General features: G+C 42.3%; 1 protein-coding gene across 2 annotated transcripts; it reads left to right on the forward strand.

Annotated features, from left to right (window-relative positions):
* Positions 1-696: 696 nt before the first annotated feature.
* On the forward strand, positions 697-25,171 carry ICAM1 (intercellular adhesion molecule 1). Of its 2 annotated transcripts, XM_089486258.1 has the most exons (7): positions 697-767; positions 8,897-9,166; positions 10,972-11,289; positions 13,117-13,392; positions 17,329-17,610; positions 19,915-20,157; positions 22,353-25,171. In XM_089486258.1, exons 1-7 carry the CDS (start codon positions 713-715, stop codon positions 22,547-22,549), a joined length of 1,641 nt encoding a protein of 546 aa, XP_089342384.1. In that variant the 5' UTR covers positions 697-712; the 3' UTR covers positions 22,550-25,171. The 2 variants fall into 2 exon arrangements, with proteins under 2 accessions (XP_089342384.1, XP_089342383.1); XM_089486257.1 differs by lacking the exon at positions 697-767 and having other exon boundaries at positions 8,047-9,166.
* The last annotated feature ends 2,069 nt before the right edge of the window (positions 25,172-27,240 follow it).

Consider the following 27,240-nt stretch of genomic DNA (forward strand, 5'->3'; position numbering starts at 1 on the left):
TTTATTAAGAATATAAAAAGAAATTTGATTTTTTTAAAAAAATTAAAATGTGATTTGAAATTTGAATGTAAAAATTAAAATTTCGCAATTTGCAATTTGATTTTTTTTTAAATTAAAAATTTTGCCATTTGAAATTTGAAATGTTTTTAAAAATTAAAATTTTGCCATTTGAAATATGAAATTCTTTTTAAAAAATTCTGGGGGCTCTCCTTTCTCCTCCCACTGAGCTTCAGCCCACTCCCACCATCTCTTAAAAGCATTTCCAAGGGACACAGGCAAATGCCACAGCCTGCTTCTGCCCAAAGGCAGATGTATGGGGAGCAGTGGGTCATCCTCCCCCTTTAAAGTGTCACCTGGTGCAGCCCTTACTCCCTGCACTTTATTAATGACGCCACTGGGGATCAAACCATCCCTGCGGCGGGGGCTTTCCCTGTCCCAGGCGTGATCACAGAGAGAAGTGTGGGAGGGCTTCCTCCTGTCACTGCCTGGCTGCAGATATATAAGCCTTTGCCCAGCCCCTGCTTTGCAGAAACTCAATGAGGAGGAGGCTGGGAGGTGTTTCCTGCATCATATGGTTTTTGGTCCTGCTGGGAGAATTCAGAGCTCTGACCCTTCAAGGGATCTAATCCAGATCCAAGTTGCTTTCCTCTCTGTTTGGACGGTGTGCTTCTAGATCCCTTTGTTGCTGGACTTTGCTGCCTGGACGATCACTATGCTGCGTCTTTCCTCTTTCCTCCTTGCTTTGAGTTTCTGGGGACTCTGCAAAGGTAAGAAGAGCATGTGTATGGATGGGTCTTTCAGTTTTCCCATACAACTTTATTTTATTTTATTTATTTCAAGGATCTATATCCTGTCTTTCTCTCACAATGGGATCCAAGGCAGGTTCCATCCTTTAAAAGGACAGAATCATTTTAAAAATGCCTTCAAAAGCAGTGGTTCCCCAAACTTTGGTTTTCCAGCTGTTTTGGACTTCATCTCCCAAAAGTCTCAGCCATCTTTGCCAATGGTCAAGGATTCTGGGAGTTGAAGTCCAAAAATGTGAAAGACCAGAGTTTGGGAATCACTAAAACAAAACTTTGGTCTTCCAGATGTTTTGGACTTCACCTCCCAGAATCCCTGACTCTGGCTGGGATTTCAGGGAACTGAAGTCTAAAACATCTGGAGGATCAAAGTTTGAGACCCATGGCCCTAAAGCAGTGGTTCCAAAACTTTGGTCCTCTAGATGTTTTGGACACCAAACCCCAGAAATGTTGACCAAGCTGGCTGTGGCTTCTGGGAGTTGAAGTCCAAAAGACCTGGAGGGCCAAAGTCCCCTTTAGTTAGATCCCCTCTGATCTTGAAACCTAAGCAGGGCTGGCCCTGGTTGGTCCTTGGAGGGGAGACCACCAGGGAATGCCCTGGTGCTGTAGTAAGGGTGAGAGAGTGTCCTCCTACTCATAAAGGGGAAGGCAGTGGCAAAGCTCCTCTGAGCAAAGCTTGCCAAGAAAACTCCATGTTAGGTTTACCTTAGGGCCGCCATCATGAGTCCAGGGCGACTAGATATCATCACCAAGGAGGACAAGGAGGAACGGACAATGTAGGGCATTCAAGAAAAATGGATGACATGACCCAAGCTAAGTGAAAACCACTGCTCGAAATCCAGGCTTCTTGGGCTCAAAAGGGAGAGCATTCAAGGAAAATAGAGGACATGACTCAATAAAAGCTACAAAACACTCCTAGAAATATAGATCCATGCTTCTTAGCCATGCTCAACATCAGAGGACCTTCCAGAAAAAAATGGAAGACATGATCCAAGAAAAGCTACAATCGTTCATAAAAATAGAAAACCATGCTTCTTAGCCATGTTCCAAATGGAGGACTTGCAAGAAAAATTGAGGACATAGCCAATAAAAGCTGAAAGCACTCATAGGAATCCAAACTCATGCTTCTTAGTCATGCTCAAAAGAGAAAGGCATTCAAGGAAGATGTCCAAGGAACAGGAAAAGCACTTGCTTTCTGGCCTTCTGGCCATGAACGAGAGTGTGATTTGCCTAGATTTGACTGCTTGGGAGCTGCATTTTTCACTTACTCCAAAATAGGACATGTGAGCAGCATTTGCGCAGATGCTTTGACCCTAGAAGGACCAAGACCCAGTCTCCAAAATTATTATAGTGGACTAGATGGTCCAGTGGTGTGACTCAGTTTCCCAAATGCTCCTTTTTGTAAGCTACGTCTACTGAGCTAAGCCCATAACTTGTACTTACATGCTCGATGACTTGTAGTTGACAGTTGCATTTATCTAACCATGGAGGCTTATTGCTTCACTGGTTCAGAAAATAATATGGTGGGTGAGAAGATAGCAGAGGGAGAGATGCTGTCCCTGAAGTTAAAGCTGAACAAAGTGTACACTGAAATAAAATGTAAGATGTTACACTGGCTGAGTAATGAGCCAGCCTACAAGTTTGTACCGAATCACATTTTGTAGTTGTTGTTAGTGTGTGCCTTCATTTCTGACTTGTGGCAACCCTAAGGCGAACCTATCATGGGGTTTTCTTGGCAAGATTTGTTCAGAGAGCGTTTGCCATAGCCTTCCCCTGAGGCTGAGAGCGTGTGACTTGCCCAAGGTCACCCAGTGGGTTCCATAGCCGAGCTGGGAATCGAACCTTGATCTTCAGAGTCAAATATACAGTGTTAAACCCACTTGGGTTTTTTGTGTAAGCTCTGAGATTTCCAAACACATGTTTTCCGTCCACTCTGAAGGCATTTTCCTCTCAGATGTGTTGATGCGTGGGAGTCAAGAGCAGCTGGGTTGCCTCTGAACAGGCCCAGCAATATTTAAAACTAAAAAAATGTGTAAATAAAACAAACACACATCGCTCACTGGAAAGTCAATTATATGTAATAGTTCACCCTTAGTAGGGAAATCCCTACACAGTTGTCTGCTACTTGTAGATATGAATGTTCCATTTTTTAAAAGTTGATTTACCCTGTTGCATGAATTCATGTAGCTATTCACGTTTTTTTTAAGAAAAGTTCCCTGTGTTTGTGGGACATTTGGGTTCTTAATCTTTCACATGCTTTTTCAGTTGTTCTGGTTCTCTCCAAGTGGGAATGGCTTGCAATGTGACTTATTGGGAAGTACTATATATACTCAACTATAACTTGACCTCATGTATAAATTAAGGGCAGGTTTTAGGGCCAAAATTATGGAATCTGATATGACTCATGGATAAGTCGAAGGTAAAACTTTGGCCATGTAACAGAAGCTCTAAAGAATGAAGCAAAGGACCACTATGGCAAACAACTTACAAAATTCCAGCATGGATCATAACTGTTTCTGTTCACCCTAAAACCTGGATAGATGAGAGAGTAAAGAGTGGTCAGTGCTTCCAGGACAGATTGTACTCTCACCTTTCTCCAGGGATGGTTCCTTTTTATATAGGAGTTAAAATATAATACTTATATTGACCTGTGGATAAGGTTTTTTGGATCAATTTTTTGACTAAAATTTTTAGACTTATACATGAGTATATACAGTAAATGAGTCTTTTTCTAACACACAATTCCCTTTCTCATGCCTTCCATATTCCTCCCTGGATTCAGGAAATTAAACCTTAGAGAGAGGAGGTCTTTCCTGCCATAAATAATACTGCATTTATTGTTATGTAATGTGACCCTTTCTATCTAGATATCCAGGGTAGCTGTGTTAACCATGTGGCAAAGTACAATAATATCCAAAGTCCACAAAACAACAATACCTGTATTGAGCCAACCACATGGTAGCACTGTTTTGTGCCTTTCTATCTAGTGAACCTTGATTATGTTTTGGGATGACATGAATGTATGAGGAAGTGGAAGGCCGTTGAGGAAACACAGACTTCAGAGAGTTAGAAAAAGCGGTGCAAACTTGAAACAGGCAGGGGCATGTGCAGCTTCCCCCAGTGGCAAATCAAGATTTTCTAACACCAGGGGCCAGTCTGCCCTTGCCCACTTGTCCCAGCTGAGCCAGTAGCGTCCAGGGTCATGATGCTCTGGGTGAGAGGAACATGTGGGTCTGGGCCATGGAGAGAGAATAACATCCCTCCCTCCACACTGGCTGTCCCCAAAGACGTCCTTGTGCTTCCTCTTGGAGCTTTCCAGAGATGGTGCCAGCCAAGTCAGTCCCCTCCACACATCTGCTGGTATGCCACTATCACCCTGCCCCATCCCAGCATCAGAAGATAAGGTGGTCTGATGGGAGTAAGCAGTGGCAGTCAAAAAAGGAGGGGGTAGTGTGGGTGTCGGGGTGGAAGATGGAGAGAATTAATGAGTGAGAGGGATGCAGTGGAAAGAATTCATAGGCGTTGTTGCATTTCTGCACAATGGCTTCTGTGTCGTGTGGGGGGCTACACACACACACATGCACATTTAGTCAGCCCCTCCCCCATATCCATGGATTTTTTTACCCACAGATTCAAGCGTACATGGCTTGAAAATATTTTTTAAATATATAAATTACAGAAAGCATATGTTGATTTTGCCCATTTTACTATGCCATTGTTTCCTGTTGTGTTTTTTTTAGCATCCACAGATTTTGGTATCCATGAGGTTCCTGGAACCAAACCCCAGTGGATATCAAAGGCCCACTCTGTGTGTGTGTGAGAGAGAGAGAGTGTGTGTGTGTAGGCAGAATACCACCAGTATAGGAGAGAAAGGAAAGGAACATGCATTTGTAGACTAACAAACTACATGCACCAAAGAAGTGATTGCAGTTGGGATGGATTTAAATTGTTGCTTCTATAGCACAAAAGGAAAAGTGCTGGTGATGGCATGAGACTGTGAGATTAGTTAACAATGACTTTTGATGTCTCTCTCTATGTGAGATGTAAGCAGAAAAGTTAAGAACAGGAAAACCTGTCTAATGTCAACTACAGATAGCATAAGGCATCACTTTCACCCCATTCAGATTCCCCTCACTGGCAAATCTAGGTTTTATGCTACATTAATATGTGCTGGTGTAGATGAAGATTTTATATATATCTATTCCATTTTAATAGAATAAAATTTCATTTACGCATAGAGAGACCATGACCTGATAGGGAGCTGTCTCCCCCCCCCCCCGGAGGGGGGGTAATGTCAGGTTATTAGGCATCATTGCTGTTAGGATCTTAATACTATTAATAGGGAAAACTGTGCTGGTTGGTGAGTTAATCCTTTCCTGCTGGAAACTGATTCACATCACAGGTCTTTTGTTTTAAATGCTTGTTATGAGCTGCCTTGAATCTTAGGGATTCTTAGAGATGGCAAGATATGAAAGGAAGGAAGGAAGGAAAAGAAAGGGGGAGAGAGAGAGAGAGAGAGAGAGAGAGAGAGAGCTTGTGTTATAGATAATCCAACCTATTTCTCAAGTGAAAAAGTTAGAATCATAAAGCTGGAAAAGACCACAAAGACTAGTTATTCAAAACTCTGAAATATTCCAAAACCCAAAACTTTTTCATAGGTGGCTGAGATAGTGACATTTATGTTCTCTGATCGTTCAATGTACAGTCAACTTTCCATATCAGTGGATTGGTAGATTAGTGGATTGGTGAAATCTGTAGTACTACCAGCTTGTTTTTGCATGTAGGGGACACCAGCTGTAATCAGTTTTAAAACAACAACAACCCAACAACAGCCATTTTCCTGTTCTAAGAATTAAACCAATATGTTCTCATTCATCACACAGAAACTTGTCTGGATTTTGGATTTGGTTGTTTTTGCTTCTTAAGCAGATTCAGTCAAGGCTTCAAATAATGGGCCCACCCTGCACACAATGTCACCTTTAGTGGTTTCATCTACAGGTTAAAACAAGAGACGGGATTAGGTGGAGCCTTCTTCAGGGCTGTTTAAGAAGAAATCCATCCCGTAAACCTTTAAGTAATTTCTGATTTAGGCAATCCTAAACTGAACCTATCACAGGGTTATCTTGGCAAGATTTGTTCAAAGGAGGTTTGCCATTGCTATCCTCTGAGGCTGAGAGATTGTGATTTTCCTAAAGTGGGTTTCAGTGGCAGAGTGGAGAATTCAAACCCTGGTCTCCAGAGTTGTAGTCCAACACTCAAAACTACTAAATTAATTCAGCTTGATTTGGACCCACATGTGGCCTGCATGTTTCTCCCTGGCAGACAAATAGCACATTGGGGCAAGGTTAGATCTGGAAACCTCCCTCTCTCTCTATACACACACACACACACACACACACACACACACACACACACACACACACAACACACACACACACACGTGTGTGGCCTGGGCATCCAGACTACAGAAACAAACAGTTTGACACCACTTTAATTGCCATGGCTCAATACTATGGAATCCTGGGGTTTGTAGTTTGTTATGGCACCAGAACTCTCAGAGAAGTCTAAATGTGTCACAAAACTACAAATCCCAGAATTTCATAGTATTGAGCCATGGCAGCAGTTAAAGTGATGTCAAACTGAATTATTTCTGCAATGCAGATGCAGCCCTTGAGAGAGAGAGAGAGAGAGAGAAAGAGAAGAAGAAGAAGAAGAAGAAGAAGAAGAAGAAGAAGAAGAAGAAGAAGAAGAAGAAAGAATTAGCAGCTCTTTCCCTTAAGTTGCTTTTCTGATCCCATATTGCCTCCATGCCTCCATGCCACCTTTGCTTTGAATGTTGTTGGTTTCTCTTTAAAGTGGAAAACCTGACCACTCATCTCTCATCCTTCTTATCTAGTGTAGCCATAACACAATCCCTTGCTAAGTTACTAAACTAACATTACTAAACAAACAAACATTGAAAGACATATTATTGCTCCTGTTACAGCATGTTTCCGTTGTATTTTGATGTCAGGCATTCTATTCTCTTTGCAAAGTAAGATAACTGGGAATTGGGATACTAAGGCAGAGAACCTTTCTACAGGTGATGGATAATATATATTGCATTTTTTCACCGTAATCCTAGTTTAGAAGTAAGTCCCACTGTCTTCAGTCAGTTTACTCTCTCTAATAAGGATTACAGCCTCCAAAGGTTCTTTTTTTAAAAAAGAGAAGTGTTCCCAACAATTGACTTTATCAGTTGAGTTGTTCCTGGAAAGGGACTGGTTTTCTTTAAACAAGGAGTGGTGGCTGGTGCGGAGTGAGACCTTCCAGATCAGCTGGCACTCGAAAGAAAAAGCCAAGCTATGAGTCACTGCCAAAAGGAAGTATTCATCTCAAAACAGATCCAAAGGCATGTAGGCACATGTGCTTTCATCATGGTGGACTCAATCCCCAAAAGTCAGGGGCAGAGTAAAGGCTGTGGATTCCAGGAACAGAAAATTACAGGAAGCTCTGTCCTTTTTTCTTTTCTTTTTTTAAAGCTGGGTGGTTTTATTTTAATTAATCAGACAAACTGATGACAAAAGACAAGGGCATACTTTAGGAAGGCTGCAGATGAAGACTTTAAAGTAAAGGCCTCAAAGTTTTCCTTTGCAGCTCCCTAAAGTATGACCTGTCTGTTGTCATCAGTTGCTGAGGAGAGAAGGGGTGCAAGAAAACAAAGGACAACCAATTGGCAAGAAAAGGCCACAACTTTATTGAATACAGCAACAAGTGAATAAGAAGAGGGTTGGCCTTGAAAGCATGAGGTCTGGATCTGGCATCCACCAACCCACATTGGTCGATGACCCGAAATGCCTGGTCTCGGCCAGGCTTCGGGATGACAGAGGGGTAACTGGCCTAAAGTGTGCTTGTCACTTAATGAGCTGGCTATGCGCATAAGTACATCTTTACCCCATGTCACCGGGGAATGCTGAATCGATGTCACCCCCACACTGGTGACATCGCCAGCCCTCAGCACCCCTAGGCCCCAGTGGGACTCCTGATCCCGTGCTCTGCAGCACAGGAAACCATGCCTATCAGATCCGAGACCTATGCTGCCACCACAGCAGGTCCTCCTCCTAAGAAAGTTGTGACAAAGAGCACAGCAACAAGGGAGGGTGGGTGGGGAGCTGGCAGAAAATGGCACCAAGCGCTGGCATGCCCAGGGCCTAAATAGGCCCGCCAGCCAATCACTGGCCAGGAAGCCAGGGAGGCCCTGCCCCCCCCGACCAACCATCCAATCCGGAGCCGTGGCTCCGGCAAACAGCCAATCAGGGCTACTTCTGCCCCCCGCAAGGGACACTAGGAGTTGTGGTTCCCAGCACAGAAGTGGCCCTATGGCCCGGCGCTTACTCTTCCGCTCCCAAGGGAACTTGGGAGCTGTAGTCCAGGCCCCTCGTTGGCCAGAAGCACTGTGGCCGTCACTGGGGCTCCCGTCCTCGCCGGGCAGAGCATGGGGCTGCAATCCCACAGGCCACCCACCACCCACTGGGCCCAGGAGAAGCCAGCCCAGACTCCCACAGCAACTGGACCAGCCCGGTAACTTGAGTGGTCCCACTTAGTCTGATTAGTTAAAATCCAGACCTTCCAGGCTCTCATTGTAGCAGAGTAGAAGCTGGAAGGGCAGGAAAGCTGAGAGGTTAGCAGCATCAAGGTTGATGCGCTTTCCCACGCCCACCCCCAGGGTCTAAAGCAGTGGTCCCCAAACCATATAAAATGCTTATAAAATTAATCTACGTCCAGATGGAAGTCAAGTGAGGGGATCACAACATCTGGATATGGATGTAAAGGGATCACAAGGGTAAAAAGTCTGAGAACCCACTGATTTAAAGTGTGATTACAATTGGATAAAAGGAGGCAAATCTTAACCAATTTATTTGTTTTCCTGGGAAGTGTAGTTTACCTCCTTACCTGCTGTGTTCCCACTTTCTACCTTTCTCCCATGCCCAGCCTCTCTTTTCCTTTTCTCTCCTTATTTCTTCCAATATCATTTTACACTGGAATGTTACCATTTTCTATTCCCCCCTTCATGACTGACTACATTTTTAAAATGAACCACAACCTTTCTTTTTCAGGAGCTGAGGAGGAGAACTTTGTAAGAATTTGGCCAGAAAAGCCTGTGGTAGAATTCGGTGGCTCGGTTGTGCTGAACTGTAGTTCCAACTGTGAAAATGTTGGTCTTGAGACATCTTTAAGTAAAGTCCCAATAGGAACTGGGAACACTGGAATCAATTGGAAAGCCTTCAACCTCACTAATGTTAACCAGTGGGCTGTCACTCCATTGTGTTATGCTCGCTGTGTCACAGGAGCTGCAAAACCACACCGTGCTAACTTCACAGTTTACCGTAAGTCATGTGTCAATCTGGGTCAGAATATTCATCCAAGGAAGGCTGATATTACAGGGTGCTGCTCATCTTTAAGGAAAGGGGAATGCACTTAGTGGAACAAGGGAAGGGACACTCTCACAACGTCCAACTTTCCCAGTTTGGCAGGGACAGTCCTGATTAATCATCTGTTGTCCCACTTTATCCCACTTTATCAACTGCTTATCCAGTATCCCTCTCACCCTACTATTTTCTCCACTTGTCTTCAGTTGCTTCAAACTAATTCTAACTGGGAAAGTATTTGTACTCAGTTAATTCAGCAGAGGCAAAAGAGAGAAGGGGGCAGAATCATCAAAGTTTATTGCATGCCTTTTAAAATGCTGCAGGCTGGGCGAGTACAACCCAGTTGCAGCCTGAGTCCCAGCTGCCCTTATCAGGCATCTTTTCAAAAACAACAGACTCCTGGTTTGGAAAAGATGCCAGATAAGCGTGACTGGGACCTGGGCTGCAGCCAGGTTGCACTTGTCTGCCCCCTGGCTTCAAAATTAAATGTGAGTGGGGTAAGTCGCTTTAAATGGCATGCAATAAACTCCTTACTGTCACCAGTAGACTCAGGCAAAAGCAAACTGCTATGACCACTCCTAGCTTGTGTGTTCTTCTTCCTTATGAGTAATGTTTGCCATCTTCATCACACTCTGATGTTGCTTGGCCTCATGTGCCCCAGTTTTCATCTGTGAAATGTTGGAGGCTATACATTCTCACCATTAGTGACACTTGCTGAGTTTTAGCAGTACATCAGGAAAGGGGGTGTTTGGCCGGATTAGGAAGGGAAATGTAAAAATATAAAGTTTTCTTTTATTATCTCCAACCATTGTTCCATCTAGACTGGTAATTTCACTCTCTAGAGCATCAGAGAGGGATCTTTCCCAGCATAGTTCCCTGCAACATAGTAATGGGATGTTTTGTCTTCAGGATTCATTCTTTAGAAAAGTGCCTTGTTGTTGTGTGCCTCCAAGTCATCTTTGACTTATAGCAACCCCTAAGGTGAACCTATCACAGGGTTTTGTTGGCAAGATTTGTTCAGAGGGAGTTTGCCATTGCCATCCTCTGAAGCTGAGAGAGTGTGACTTGGCTAAGGTCACCCAGTGGGTTTTTATGCTTGAATGGAGATTTGAACCCTCATCTCCAGAGTCATAGTCCAGTGCTCAAATGACTACACCACTGATGCTTATCCCCAACCCCATTTTTCAGCATTTGATTTCCCTAGGCATATGAAGTCCCATGTTAATCTGTCTGGTTGATATTTGGTTTCATTCTCCTTTATGCTGTTTTAATCACTCCATAATCTTCTTATTGCTGCTGAAATAGTTTTAGCTGCTTTTGACAATTCATTGAAAACCATTGGGTAGCTGCTGTTGTTAGGTATTTTCAAATCAACTCCAATTTATCACAACCCTCTGATAGGACTTTCTTGGCAAGATTTATTCAGAGGGGGTTTGCCATTTCTTGCCTCTTTGGTTGAGTGAGTGAGGCATGCCCATGGTTACCCAATGTATTCCCATGGCTGAGCTGGTTTTCAAACCCTGATCTCCCCATATTACTCCAACACTGAAACTACTACCCTACACTGGCTCTGTAAACCACTGTAAATTTTCATTGCAAGGGAAGGGAAAAACTAAGGTCAGGGACTGGTTGGAGACAGAGGAGGACTCATTCGTATAGTGTGGACATGTGGGCCATCTACTTTCTCTAGACCTAACAGTAATGCTTCATTCCAAGGTTGTAAAATATTTGGTGAAGATTTGCCCTGTTCTCTTCTGTTCCAGGAGCTCCTGAGCATGTGGTTCTGGATCCAATGCCAAAGATGGAGGTTGGCAAGGAGTACAACTTGGTATGCCGGGTTCCCAGTGTAGCCCCCATCCAGAACCTCACTGTGACCTTATTCAAAGGGGGTAAAGAACTTCAGGTGAAGACATTTGAGAATGAAAGTGACCCAGAAGCCAAAGAGGGTGTGCTGACCCATGCCATAACTATACAAAAAGAAGACAGCGGAGAGGATCTCACCTGCCAGGCAACTCTGGATCTGCGACCAGAAGGGCCACTCTTTGAAAAAACATCTCCCAGTGAATTACTAACACCCACCGGTGAGTTTATATCCACTGACCTGGGTCCTTTAAAGGAAAATACAGGAGGCTTTGGCTGCAGTCCTACATGACTTTCATGGAGCACAACACTTTAAAACATATTTCCACACATGCACCAGTGCAAGGCACCTTTTCAGGTACCTGTGAACACCAGAATGGGAGGTGGTGAGAGGCTTAAGGCCTAAGACTAGGCTGGGACAGCTGAGCCCCTTGCTGGAATGATCAGGCAAACCTAGAAACTTGCTGTGCATACTCGACTATCAGTCAACTTATGTAAAAATTTAGCACGCGTTTTGGGGCCAAAATTATGGATTTTTATGTGACACATAGATAAATCAAGGTAAAAGTTAGGGCATGTAACAAAGGATCTAAAGGATGAAGCAAAGAAAAACTATGCCAAAGAACTTATAAAATTACAGCGACCATAACTGTGCTCACACTAAAGATTGGATGGATGAGAGAGCAGAGCGGAGTCAGTGCTTCCAGGACAGATTGCACTCTTGCCTTTCACCAAGGGATGATTCCGTTTTTAAATCAAAGTTCAAGTACAGTACTTCCATGGACCCATGGATAAGTTGACTGGCAATTTAGTGACCCAGATAGGGCTTTGATACTTATTGCCCTCCTCTGGGAATTAAAATGCCACTTTGCCCTCTTTTCAAAATTAAATGGCCTTGAGGGCAGGTACCAGTGCTGTGAAGCTGCCCTGAGCATGCGGAGGGAGAGAAGGAGGAGAGGGATTGTGTAAGAAGGTACTGAATACTTACTTACATAATGAACTTAAAATCACATGCACTCAAGTAAACCAAGGTTGTACAACAATGTCTCCAAAAGGATCCCAGAATGTATTGTTGTCAGCATTTTCAAACTGTATACGTGGTGGGTTCTCCTTTCTCTGATGTTTCAAAGTGATTATAAAAACAAAAGTTCTTATCTTTAGGGATTGCTTTACAAAGAGTTTACTCTGTTTTTCTTCAGTCATGGGAATATTTGTTTATTCATTTATTTTATTCATCACATTTGTATCTTCTCTTTCTTCCAGTGGGGCCACAGTCCTCCTCTTGCCCACTTCATGCTCACAACAACCAGGGAGTGATTGTCCAAGGTTTCTCACTAAATTTGGGGGCTCAGTGGTGGCTTGAACTTGGATTTCCTTAACCACTGTACTCACAGACGGCATCCGCACCGCAGAAATAATCCAGTTTGACACCACTTTAACTGCCATAACTCAGTGCTATAGAATTCTAGGAATTGCAGTTTGTCGTGGCACCAGAGCTCTCTGGCAAGGAAGGCTAAATGTCTCACAAAACTACAATTCCCAAATGTCCATAGCTTTGAACCATGGCAGTTAAAGTGGTGTCAAACTGGATTATTTCTACAGCGCGAATGCAGCCTCGGTCTCTTACCCATTAGTGATAATAGTACTGAAATTGAAAATATACTGCACTCACAAGGGAATATGCTACAGCTGACTGTCAGTTCATTTCTGCATAGTTTACATATTTTTGTTTGTAATTTCTGTCTTGCTCCAAACCAGAGGACCCAGTGACTGCACAGCATTCTCATTCCACAGTTGCCTGTTTGGAAGATGGGAATTTATCTCGTTAGGTTTAATTTGATTAAAGATTTAATCCCCCCTCCATTGTTTATTTGAACCCCCGGGTTTTTCCATGTATGCTAAGATTTAATTTTTCTCTCACTGTTATTGTTTTGACTTCATTTCTGTCAGCACTGGCAGCCAGGACCTGAGTTAGCTATCAGAGGGCATTATCTTGACTGTGGTTGCTCTTTTAATAACTGATTTGGATTCTTCTACTTTCTTGGCAGATTTCCCCATAGATCCGAATCTCAGAGCCCCACGCTTCATAGAAAGCAATTCCGAGATGACTGTGACCTGTGAAGTATCTGGAGTTTTTCCAGCCAAAGAGGCCCAGTTTGAGCTATTGTATGGAGGAAAGAAGCTGCACCACAACACCAGTGTGTCGGGGGACAACGCTAGTGCCTGGGCTGTGGTGTCCTCATCAAAAGAAACACAGAATTTGATTTGTACAGTCTCTCTGGGACCAGTGAACAGAACAGTGGAGGAAGTCGTGAATGTATACAGTGAGTATTCTAACTGTAAATGTTAGTATATCTGAATTTCTGTGTTAGAACTCCCTTTATTGTCTCCAGTCACGCTAAAAAGAGTTCAAACTTCTCAAGGGTCCTTCCAACATTTCACAGATAAAAACCAAGACACAAGTGGCCAAGCACCATCAGAATGTGCTCAAGAAGGCAGCAGCTGAGGAAGAACACAGAATCTAGAAAAGGCTGCAGCAATTTGCTTGGTCTTGAGCCTACAGGGAAGAGTTAGAATCCATCATTCTTGTCCTCTCCTTTTCCCTCTGCTTAGTTAACAGAATGCAAACTACTTTTGCCATTTGAACTCAGTTTGCAACAACTGAAATAATCTGAGAACTTCAACCGAGAAGGTGGGAGGAAGAGAGAAAAATTGGGACAATTTAAAAGCAACTGGGATGGCATAGGATTAATCAGGACTGTCCCTGCCAAATGAGGATAGTTGAAGGGTATGGAATTGTTTTCATTTGATAATCAAGAGCTTCAGTAATAGATCCAATCAAAGTTTTCTGAACTTTGCTCCCTTTGAAACCAAGGAAACTTAGTGAAGTGATGAATGAGGTTAAAAATAATATAACATATACATAGAAGCAGCACTTGGAAAAGTTATGGGGGTGGGGGGTAAGGAGTCTACAACTTTCAAAATCCCCCTCTATTCAGACCACTGGTATGCTGGTGGGGGAGTTCCAGGAGTTGTAGCTTAAAAGAATTAGTGTTTCCAAATTCTATTCCATCAAAGTCAGTGTCATTGACACTGGCTGGCAGCAGCACACATGGGATTCAGAGAGAAGTCTTTTGCCTGCAAATCATTTGAGTTATCTTACAACCTATTGGTCTGTTAAGTCCAGTGTTGTGTCTCCAACTGCCAATCGTTCCTCAAGGTCTCAAACAAAGCTTTTATCTCAGATGGATCTTCTGTATGCAAAGTTTGAGTCTCCACTTAGAACATGGATAAGTTATTCTTTTGTTCCAGAGCTTCCCAGAATCCTCCAACCAGTGATCATATTGATTGGAGGATCCTGGGAATTGAAATCCAAAAAGTAACTTTTCTAAGCTCTGCATAGAACACAGATTTGACACAGGACCACTGGATGAGAGCTTGTAGAAAGGTATGGAATACAAGTCCACTGATGCCACACAACATTGTGTCCCCTGTCTCGACCACTCAGTTGTAAGTGTATATGAGATGACATATGTAGGCATGTTCAGGTGACATTTTAAGTGATATGCCCAACTCACCGTGCCCACCTTAGACCTCTCCCCTTTTGCAAGCACTTTTGAATCTGAATGGAAAAAGCTCTCAGCTTTTCTCTCCTGTGCACAGACTCAAGACTTTTAGACTTGGTACTTACCGAGAGCCTTGTTTGCATGTCACAATAAGCCAAGCCATGGCTTATGTTAAGTATCACTAAACAAACCATGCCTTGCCTTCTCCATTTCTGAATTGTTCCTCTCCTCCTCTTTTGTCAGCTTCTGTTTGTGGGTGACAAAAGAAGCCAGACAAATTTGGGACAGAAGCCTGAAAAAGCTTCAGTTATGAATTCGGACATCACAACCACTTGTGCTTTAAATGAACCTGACCTCTAAGCCAACAACAAACCATGGCTTCAGGCTATGGGTTGTGGCTGATTAACGAACCAAGACTTTTGATTAAGCAAGCTTTCTACTTTAACCGCAGTCTCCCTCGCGTCATTCCAACACTCTAACCCAAGGGTGCAGAAATAGTTTGAGGTGCTAGACTGGATCCCTACCCAACAGATCCCATCATCCTGATAATGTCAGAGGGTGTGGCCATTGTTGGAAGATTTCAGCATTCTCTCCTCCCCTCCTTCAGATAGTTACAAGTTCCTGCATGCAAACTCTGCTCTCTCTCCTCAATAAAATGTCCCATTTGTTCCTACTGAATCACAAGGCAGTAAATTCCTTTGTAAGTTGTAAACAAGTCATGTGTTTCAGCTAAAAAAATTTTAGGAAGTTTTCTCATATAAAGAGATTCTCTTGCACTGTCTTGTCCCCTATTTCCCTCTTCCTTCAATGGAGAGATGGTGAGATTAAGATTTCTTCTTTTATCTAAACTGTTCATTAGCTTTAGTTAGGATACAGCTATTATGTGTATGTAGATTCAAGGCATTAGTGAACATTTCTTTAAATTGCAAGCTATTTGTGTTTGTTTGTTTGAGTTAGTCATAGTCCTTCGAGAAACATTAGTAAATGAGTGCACATATTTCTGTTATTCCGCAGATTTAAAGCTAGATCCTAATAGGGTTGGCTTTCATATTTTTGATATTTATTTTTTTTTTCCTAATCATGCCTTAGGAAACTTGAACTGCCCTACAGCCATGTTAGAGACATTGTGGGTGTGACTATACTCTTGGATCTATACACCTGGATTTAGAGACATGTAGAGGGGCCTTTGGTATCTACTGGGGCTTGGTTCCAGGATCCTTGTGGATTCCAAAATCTGTTGATGCTCAAAAAACAATTGAAAACAATGACATAGTAAAATGGTGTCCCTTATATAAAACATCAAAATCAAGGTTTGCCTTTTTGTAATTTCTATATTTTTAAAATATTTTCAAGTCGTGGATGCTTGAGTCTGTGGGTAAAAAAATCCATGGATATGGAGGGCCAGATACATGTGCATGTATGTAGAGAGATCTTGTAGCACTTTTGAGACTAACTGAAAGAAAGAAGTTGGCAGTATGAGCTTTCATAGAGTTGACCCTACTTCCTCATGCTGACAACTTCTTTCTTTCAGATAGTCTCAAAGGTGCTACAAGATCTCTGTACATACTGATTCTACAGACTAACATGGCTATATCTTTAAATTATACCCCTTGATGTCACTGATTCCCTGGCTCCCAAACTGACTGGAGATTCCACCTGAGCTTGTCGCCAGGGACCCAACTGCTGCATTCTCATTTCTTTACTCTTACAGCATAAAAACAAGGCTTGGGGAGAGGAAGGCTGACCCAGCTTCCAGGCTCAAGCAGGTGCACGACACCAACAGGTGCTTGAGTCTGAGAATCTTCACCATGCCATGCTTTCATGTCCTCCAACTGACCCAGTTTAACAGGGACAGTTCTGAGCAAACATCTGTCACCCCACTTTTTCCATCTGCTTTTCAAATATTCCAGTTGCTCTTTTTTCATTTACTGCAAACTGAGTTGAAGAGGCAAAAGTAGTTTCCACTTAATTGACTCTGGAGGAGAGGAGAGGTTTGAATCTTGTCCTTCCTAGTAGGCTGAGGCAAAAGCAAACTGCTATGGCCAAGCAATACTCTGATGTTGTTTGGCCAGATGTGTCACAGTTTTCATCTGTGAAAAGTTGGCAGGTGTGTGTTTTCTTGTTCACGAAGGGCAAAGTGTAGGTGAAGGCAGTTCCAAGCATCAGTTGCAGAAACAATACTACAACCAACACTTCGGTCCAGAAGATGTGGCAATGCTGTGCTTCTTAATCCCATTGCAAAGGATGTAGAGTGGGCCAAAATCCCTTGAGTTTAGAAATAACATCAGGAATTTCCCTGCATGCAGCTTGGCTTTCCCAGCTGGGAACATGGGTGGACCTTGTGGGGGAGAAGGGAATTCCCAGTGTTGTATCTGGTCTCTGGGAAATTCCACCCCTTCTATTCCTGTCTAGGTGAGTGTGATGGGAAATTCTCAGGTTCTTTGGGGAGGGACATTCCCTTGACCCATCATACATTGGAATGAGACCACTGACAGGATGGATTAAGTCCCTGAGCTGAAGGTTCTCCTTTGCTGTAACCACTACACCACATTGGTGTGTAATTTCCCCCTAGCATCTGGTATCCTGTTTATCACAGATATACTGAAAGGGTTTGGCTGGTCAGTATCATATTGTAATTACTCTCTGTTAAACAATCTAGGTGTATAATGGCTGCTTTGGTTTATTCCCTTTCAGGTCTACCCAAACCCATCCTGCGCCTTGACCCTTCAGAAGTCACTGCCAATGCCACAGTGAAGATCACCTGCACCTCTGATGGCCCTGAGTCCCCAGAGGTTGTCATGCAGATTAGAGATACCAGGGGAACCTTAGCCTCCAGAGACCCAGACAGTCCTTTCATAGAATATGAAGTGACAGCACTTGAAGAGGATAATGAGAAGGAGTTCGGATGTAATGTGGAGCTGATGGTTGGTGGGAAACCTGTTGTGAAAAGCACTTCCAAAAAGCTCACCGTCTTCTGTGAGTAGGACATGCTCTGAATAACGGTTCTTTAGGTTCTGATTACTTCCCTTTTAAAGCAACAAAATAGAAATGTGATTTAAAATTTATTGTCTTAAATTTTATTTAAATTTTGGAGTGAGTGCATCAGGACAGTTGAGCAACTTTGCCTACATTTATACAGTTGGTTCTCGCATAGGTGGTTGGCTTATGTTTCAGTTGTAACTTTTCACAAATAATCAAGGGGTGGTGATGATGATAACCAGTTCCTTCTGTGCCACACTTTGGTCCCCACACTTTGGTCTTCCACAGATGATGACTTTGGGCAAGTCACACTCTCTCAGCCTCAGAGGATGGCAATGGCAACCTCCCCCCTCTGAAGAAACTAGCCAAGTAAACACCATGATAGAATCATAGAATCGTAGAGTTGGAAAAGGCCACAAAGGCCATCCAGTCCAACCCCTTGCCATGCAGGAACTCTCAGTCAACACATACCCGACAGATATAGGGTCGCCATAAGTTGGAAACAACTTGAAGACACACAACAACAAAGGAAGAACACGGTTGTCAGTGGAGGCCCCAATTTGGATTGGGAAAACATGGCAAGCAAGAGGGCTAAATCCATGTGGCTCTGATTAGTGAAATCCCCCCCATATCTCCTCCCCATTTCTATGGTGGTTTTCAGCATTTTTTTAAAATCTTAGCTCTACCTGCCATTTCAGCTACTTTATTAATTGTACCTACCATCATTTTAACTTACAGAAATCTATTAATCTAGTCAGGCCCTGTATATGTGGATGGACTCCACTGAAATATGCTCTCTCTGTGGTGATATGAAATGACCTGACTATGCAATCTGTGATGCTTGGTTCCTGATGACTTACACAGATATATGCTTCTGTATGAAGCAGCCTTTGTAGTCTTAGAGCTTTACTGCACAAGCCCTATTCTTGCCGTAGTCCCGCTTGTCAATGTAAATGGAGTTATAACGGTAGTCCCACATCACTGCACGTCTTCTCAAATGCCTGACTGCCACCTTCATGCTCACATCCTGACTCCACCTTTTACCTGCCTCTCTGATTTTATTTTTTTTTACAAAAGGAAAGGAATTGGGGTGGGGGGAAATTGGGCTTGTCGGAAATAGCAAGAGGGAAGGGGGACAGGGAACGGATGGCATACTGAAACACAATTGCTGGTAAAACTATTGCTCAACATTTTGCACCTGTCAACACTTACACTGTTGACAGCTCATTGATGGGTTTTCCCTGTCAGTGAAAAGGGACACTCTACCTGTAGTTGGGGGTTGCAACAGCTACAGATCGGAGGTGTCACCATGCTATAAGTCTTGCCAAAGCTGATTTTTTCCAGATCTAACCACAGTTTAAAAGTTGTGTATAGTACAGTGGACCCTTGGTATCCACTGAGGTTTGGTTCTAAGACTCCTCATGGATAACAAAATCTGCAGACGTTCAAGTCCCATTATATACCATGGCCTAGCAAAGTGGTGTCCTTTATATTAAATAATAAAATCAAGGTTTCCTTTTTGAAATATATATATTATTATATATCAGTGTATCATTATTCTCTATCCACTCTTTAATTTGTGTATAGCATTTTACTGGATATAATAATGTATATGTGTAGAAATTTTAGTCAAAATATTGATCCAAAAAGCCTGAGTCGATTTATCCATGGGTCAATGAAAGTGCTGTACTTTAACTTTTATAAATAGGGGAATCATCTCCTAGTGGAAGGCAAATGTGTGTTTTGTCCTGAAAGCACTGATTCCCCACCCTCTACTCTCTCATCCATCCAACTTGTAGTATGAGTACAAATAGTTATGCTTGCTGGAATTTTGTAATTTCTTTAGCATTGTTTTCCTTTGCCTCATCCTTTAGATCCTTTGTTACATGCCCCTAAATGTTACCCTTGACTTCTCCATGGGTCACGCAAAATACATAATTTTGTACCCATAACTTACTGTTGACTTATGCATGAGGTCAACTTATAGTTGAGTATATGCAATGTGCGTGTGTGCGCGTATGTATTAAAGCCATGGATGGTTGAATCTCTGGATAAAAAAATTGTGGATATGAAGGGCCAACTATAAACATTTTAGGAATCTATCCAAGCTGCTAGCTTTTACATTCAAGCCCATGTCCTACAACATGATTGTTTGTGTCCATCTGGATCTCAGGACCTGTGAGTGTCCAGTGAATGCTGCCCAAATTGTGTGAAATTTTGAGCGTTTCTTCTGCAGATTTGCATGGTGAGAAAGGATGTTGCACTTCAGAAAGATAACCACAATTGTCTTTTCCATTCTAGATGCTCCCCGGATGAATGGTTTTAGCTGCCCTGACAGTATAACCTGGAAAGAAGGCAGTACAGAAATATTTAATTGTACAGCCTATGGAAACCCCCCTCCAATTGTTGAATGCACAAGAGATAACACTCCTTATGCTATTGGGAAACAAAAGCTTATCACCAGAGAAGATCATGGCATGTATCATTGCAATGCCACTAATGCATATGGCTTTGTTGCTAAAATTGTGACCATAATTGTTGAATGTAAGTTAAGTTCCTTGCCCTAAACATATATTTTATATTTTATATTATCTTATTTATAAAATACATATATATGTATCTTTGACCATATAGTAGGTTGCAAATGCGAGTATGGCTTTTAAGTTTACTGTGTTAAAATACAGAGTCCAATGTTCAATTATAATCTTATTCCAAGGAGACTAACAAATTGAAATGCTGACCAGTGATTTACAGGCCAATGTATATTTTTCAGTTGTGGCCCAATCCAGAAAGACTGAGAAAGTTTCTAAGAGCATTCAGTGATTGCAGCTCGATAGACTGCCCTGAAAGGGTGGGCTGGAGCTGCCTGTTTTTGCTCCTGAGGGAGCCTCCAGCAACCAAAGCGCACAGGCTCTCTTTGCACTAAAAAGAACCTACAGAAAGCAGGGTTCTTCTTGGTGCACACAGCCGCTGCCATCAGTGCGCCATTGGTACACTGTTGTGCATTGATGGCGCAAGTGCGGGCCCCCGACATGCAGATGCTGTGCCATGCTTGTGTCATGGCGGCCCCTGTGTGGACTGGGCTGCACCATGATGGCGGAGCATGCAGATACTCTGCACTGCCAAGCCCTAATTTTGGCCCCCACAAACCACCCGTTTGTACTGGGTCACTAACTGTGAAACAGAGTTCATAATTTCTTTTGAATTTAGAGCTGTTCCAATATTGGCTCACCTACTGGCTGATTGTCTTCTAGTCTTTGCCGGATGGCAGCCCTATCTTTTCAGCTTCAAAATCAGAGTTTGGAAAAGTGACTTTTTCAGACTTCAGCTCCTAGAATCCCCCAGCCAATATGGCTACTGGATATTCTGGGAACTATAGCCCAACAGACAAAATAAAAAACATTTTCCCATCTTTGGAAAATAATAGTAAACCAAAATAAATATGAGGGCGCATCACAGATAATTCCTACTAGAGCCTCTTCAAATTCTACAATATTTCCTTCATCTCTCCTTAAAGAAAAAATACTGCCCATCTGTTACATCAGTCAACGTTTCTCTTAATCAGATATGGGGAAACTCTGGCTTTCCAAATGTTTAGGACCTCAACTCCTATCATCCTCTACCATTGTTTGAGGCCAGTGGTGGGAACTATGGGAACTGAAGTCCAAAAATCTGCAGGTTGAAAAGATCCCTACTCCTGCTTTTCATGCTCAACCTTATGCCTCCTTTGATAGGTGAACAATTGCTCCTTAATCTATAATTAAGAGGATAGGCCACACTAAAATACAACAAATTCTGCTTTTGGAATTGAGCATATATGCATAAATTAGATTTATTTTCCTAAAACAACTGTCTTGAAGGGCTAGAAACTTTCCTTGAAAATTTTAGGAAGGGACTAGTTCTGGAAGACTTAGAGGCTGTACAGACTGGTGATAAACACCAGCATTGGGCGTAGGGAGGATGTTGGGACCACATGCTGTGCGCCCGACTCCACCCCCATGTTGATGTGATGCTGCACACCCCACCACATGGCGGGAAGCGTCATGCTGCTCCCTTGGCGCAGCATGTACACACACTGTGCCAAATCACAGCTGAAAAGATGTGGTACTGGTGGTTATGGCGCCTTTTCCATGGCGCAAAAAGGAACCACTTTTTGCAGCTCCTTTTTGCACCAATGAAAGGCCAGATCGGGGTCACAGCATGCGGTTGCTGTGGCTCTGATTCAGCTAGGAGAGGGGCGGCATCTGCACTTGAGAAATAATCCAGGTTGACACCATTTTAATTGCCATGGCTCAGTGTTATGGAATTCTGGTAACTGTAGTTTTATGAGACATTTAGCCGTCTCTGTCAGAGAGCTTTGGTGCCACAACAAATTACAATTCCCAGAATTCCATAGCATTGTGTCATGGCACTTAAAGTGGTGTTAACCTGGATTATTTCTGCAGTATGGATGCAGCCACTATTGTTGGAATCAGCAGAGGTGTGGAAGCCAAGAAAAAGGGCAGGAGAGCTACTGTGTACTTCTACATAGTGGTTCTATGAAAAAACCTTATATTAGTTTATTTGTTGGAGAGTTTTGAATTTTGCAACTTCAATGTATTTTGTATCAGCCATGAGGGCTACTGTACTGCCTTTTAAGTAGAATGTTTTTTCTGCATCTGCCTTATCTGGATTATAGAACTACATCCCTATGGAATTCCAAGACACTTAACATTGTTTTGTTTTGTTTTCCCTTTCAGTTCATCAAACTAACATCCTTGCAATAGTCTTGGGAGTTGTCATTGGGTTAGCTGTTATTGCTGGTTTGGCCATTGTCTATTTTATGTACTACACAAAACAGAAGTGTGGGAAATACAACCTATGGAAGTCAAAACCTAAACAAGAAGCAGAAAATGCCATGGAGCAAAAGTGCCTGAATGGCAACGCGAACATCTAAATGAGCACATGGCTACTAGAAACCCATGAGATACCCAGCCCACAGCCAAGTGAAACTGTACCTGCTCTTCAGGGTCATCACCCCACATTTTGCTGGGAAGAGAAAATAGGAAAAGCAATCTTCAGATGCTAAAAAAAACTGTTAGGCAGGGCTGCAGTTGGACTTTGTCTAAGGGGTTTGGGGAGAGTGAGGACTTTTGCACTTTCAGACAGAGGTTGGTAGCATGCACTACAAAGGAGCCCACGCAGAATGAGTGACTCCAGGATTTGGTCCTTTTGCTTAAGGGCACTTCTTCCTCCAAGGCTGTCCTCCAGATTTACAGCTCCAGAGATCAGAAAGCTGCAGACAGATTGAATAAAGCCTATTGAGCAACAACTCTAAAAGACTAGTCAGGGTGGAAAGTTGGAAACACCACCATCAGTATTGCCTTTTCCCAGCAACAAACAATGCAATGCTAATCTTTTGGTCCCTGGAAGCTAAAGAATCTGCCTTGATCCTTCTTTGTACCATCACATGCTCTGGGATTCCCAACAAGTGTACAAGCACATTGCACTGTGAAAATGTTGTCATTCCACCACCACAGCTAACTGCCCATGATGCACTAACAGGCTTTTCGCAGCACATGTTAGGACTTCAAGAGAGGGCTTCTGTGCCCACATCAAAATGGCAGGAAAGCCAGGGTGGTTTTCTCTTTTGTTTCCTGGTACTGTACATAAACTGAGGAGACTGTTGCCGAAAGATCCTGCATGTCATAACCCTAGGTCAACTTGTATTTATGAATGTGAAGCTGAATTCCTTTCCTAACCTGATGAATATTTGGCAGTCGAAATGGACTGCAAAGGACAGGCATGGAGCAGAACTACATCACCCACTGCAATTCAAAGCAACATTCTCCTTGGGAGGATGGACATAACTCTAAAAGATCACTGGGAGATGCTAGGTGTATGTGTGCATGCTCAGTTTTTGGCATCTCGGCTGTTATAAAAGCATCAGAACAGGCCTTTGTCCACACACAAAGCTAAAGTGGAGTTTGGCTTAAAATTGCTCTGTAGTTTAAGTGTAAAAAAACAAACTGCATTGTCTCAAATATACATTTGATTTGTGAAGTCGAACGCTTTCATGGCCAGCATCCATCATTTTTTGTCAGTTTTTCGGGCTATGTGGCCATGTTTTAGAAGACTTTTTTCCTGACGTTTCACCTGCATCTGTGGCTGGCATCTTCAGAGAATGCATTTGATTTGTCATCTGTCATGGCTATAGACTTGGTTATGACTAAGGACTTATCCAGAAAGGGGGGAAAGTTCCTGGAAGTATCAAGACTTTCTGGTTCTTTTTGTTTTGATTTTACCTGCCCATTCATGGTTTTGTATCCAAATTCTTTCTTGAAAGATCTAGGGTTTCCCTTCCTTCCCCCCCTTGAATTCTCCCTCACCCCACAGATCACGTGTCCCATCTAGACTCAGGCAACATTTCAGAAATTGTCTTTCACCTATTGCCACTGAGTTCTTTTAAATTATTATTCAAGAGTTACAGTCAAAGTGTGAAAGTGCTTTAGCAATATTACGCTATTTAAGCACTGGCAGTATTTTCTTTTTGAGAGCCAGTGTGGTGTAGTGATTTGAGTGTTAGACCGTTACTCCGGAAACCAGGTTCAATTTGCAGCTTGGCCATGCAACTCACTGGGCAAGTCACACTCTCTTAGCCTCAGGGGAAGGAAATGGCATACCTCCTCTGAAGAAATCTTGCCAAGAAACTCCCAGGATATGTTCACCTTAGGGTTGCCATAAGTCAGAAATGACTTTAAGGCACACAACAATAACAATCATTTTTGAATATTGCTAGCATTCTTCTTTCTCTTGCTTGACCTCTGATGTGTACTTTGAGAAATAGTGGGTTAATTTGAACTGGCCTGGGGAATGGAAATGAAAAGACCTTGGCAATACTGGACGTTCCTGGGAATACTTCAGGATGGGGAAACATCATGTAGATCTTGAAATTAAAATTGGTTTGTACAGGAGCAAAACATGGGACTTTCGGACTTTTGTCTGGAGAGGCTCTAAGATTCACCTGCAGGAAAATGGGTGCAAGAGGCTCAAAGCCACACTTGTATGTGGAAAAGCCTACATGACTACCTCATGTATTATGCTTTTTAGATATACACCAAATATCTGTGAAATAGCCTATGAGCATTAGACAAAAAGGGAAAATATACACTTGCAGGTTGTTGATCTTGCTGTTATGAAAGCTTCTGAACTTTTTTGCTGATATCTACAGTTATGATAAGAAATTTTCTACTGTTTGAGTGCATGCTCTGGATTATTACAACCCCCAAAACAATTTAATTAAAGGGGACTGTAAATTTTTTTGTCATGCATCTTGCAAATGGATGAATTTCCATCCTTCGCACATCAAAAAGACATTCTAATACTATGTTGTATTAATTTATTTGTACAGCAACGTTTATTGAAGGGATAAAAATATGAATTTCTTAATTCCACTATCAACTGGTTATTTTAGCAGACAAAAGAGCAGTGGATGGGAAATAGAATGAAGCTGAAAATTTAAATAACACTGTTTGTTTCTTTTTTAAAAAAAAAGTTAAATAAAATGTTCACTGCAACATGCTGAGTCTTTGTGTTACTTTGTCGGTTGCTGGCAGTAAGTCAGAGCAGTCATCTTGCAAGGGATATACAAAGTGTACAGTGGGCCCTTAGTATATGCTGAGATTTGGTTCCAAGACCCCCGTGAATACCAAAATCTGTGGATACTCAAGTCCTATTAAATACAGTGGCATAGTAAAATGGTGTCCCTTACATTAAATGGCAAAATCAAACTTTGCTGTTTGGAATTTATATCTTTTTGGAATATTTTCAAGCTGTGGATGGTTGAGTCCATGGATAAAAAGTCTATAGATATGGGAGACCAGCTGTATTAATAATTCCTTAACTGCTGTCATCTTCTATCCTTTTATTAAAGCAGACTAGAGCTGCAGCCACTACAGAATTAATGCAGTTTGACACCACATTAGCTGACATGGCGCCATCCTATGGAATCCTGGGATTTGCCTTGACACCACAGCTCTCTTGAAAGGCTAAATAGCTCACAAAACAACAGATCCCAGAATTCCATAACATTGAGCCAAGGCAGTTAAAGCAGTGTCATAATGCAGTTGAAATCAAATGCCATGGATGCTTCTAGATGATGCTTTTTCTGGGCAATTACCCTGGTTCATTCACAAAATTTACATTTGGCTAAGAGGTTCATCATCCTCAGTTTGTAACCTTTCTGTATATAGCAATAGCAGCTTCATTTATATATCACTTCATACCACCTAAACCAGTGATGTCGAAACTCTGACCCTCCAGGTGTTTTGAACTTCAGCTCCCAGAAACCTCAGCCACCTTGGCCAATGGTCTGGAATGCTGGGAGCTGAAGTCCAAAACACCTGGAAGGCCACAGTCTGGACATCAGTGACCTAAGCAGTCTCTAAGTGGTTTATAACTGTAAGCCAATTGCCTCCAAGCTGGGCACTCATTTTAGCGACCTCAGAAGGATGCAAGCCTGAGTCAAGCTTGAGCCCTTTCGCTGGTATTGAATTCACAACTTTATGATTTTTGAATGAGTGGCTGCAATACAAGCATTTAACCTCTGTGCCACCACTATTCCTGTCTATTTTATTTCTGGGGTGGAGGGATCTATTAAGGAATAGAATACCTTTTGAATGATAATGATCTTTGTCACCATCATCATCACCACCCTCATTATGTATCCGTTGCCTTTTCCCCAAAACCATGACTCAAGGTGGCTTACAAATCAAAATGAATTAATTTAATTTGTTGCAGTAATTTAAAGCAAATATATATAGTGAAACATACAAAATGTCAGCATTAAAATCGAATCAACCTATTAACAACACTGGATGCAGTTTTAAAAGATATAATTCAAAATGTTATAAACCATTTTTAAAAACTACAATTGTTTGTACCAGCATGGTGTAGTGGTTTGTGTTGGACAGTGACTCCGAAGATCAGGGTTCAATTCCCAGCTCAGCCATGGAAACCCACTAAATGACCTTGGGTGAATCACACTCTCTCAGCCTCAGAAGACCCCATGATGGGTTCGCTTTAGGGCCGCCATAAGTTGGAAACTTATACTTGGAGTCCTCGGTCTGGAAGCACCCCATTCCCTGGGACGTATTAGTAGACTTTGACAGTAGAAAATTAAGTATATGCTGGTTACTAGCATAACTGATAGTGAAGATTTTCATGATTCATATCCTACACTTAAAAATCATGGAATAAACTGCAAACCTCACAGGATGAAATCAATAAAACATCAAGAAATATTGACTATCAAATTTATGCATAATATTTAATATGTTAAATCTGTTTGGTACTGTATTGCTGTAACTGCGGCTTCTAAGTAAAAAACAGACTGATTAAAAAGAAAGGAGAAGCAGAACACGTGGAGGGGTCGTGTGGGAAAGAAAATATACTAAAAACCACATCCTGAAGGTGGCTGTTCAAAGTAAAAATAAAGTAACTGAAAAACTTGCTCACAAAGAAATTGTAAGGCTCCTTTTTCCTGTGCTCAGCTCCCTGAGACCATAAAATTCAAATTACCCAGAGGATGACTCTCCAAATATTGTACATGTGTGAGAGAAAGAAAATCAGCTCTCTCAAAAGCTCAGA

Source organism: Sceloporus occidentalis, unplaced genomic scaffold (genome assembly GCF_023333645.1).
Source record: "Sceloporus occidentalis isolate IW3139 unplaced genomic scaffold, rSceOcc1.0.p SCAF_1, whole genome shotgun sequence".
Taxonomy (NCBI): Eukaryota; Metazoa; Chordata; class Lepidosauria; order Squamata; family Phrynosomatidae; genus Sceloporus; species Sceloporus occidentalis.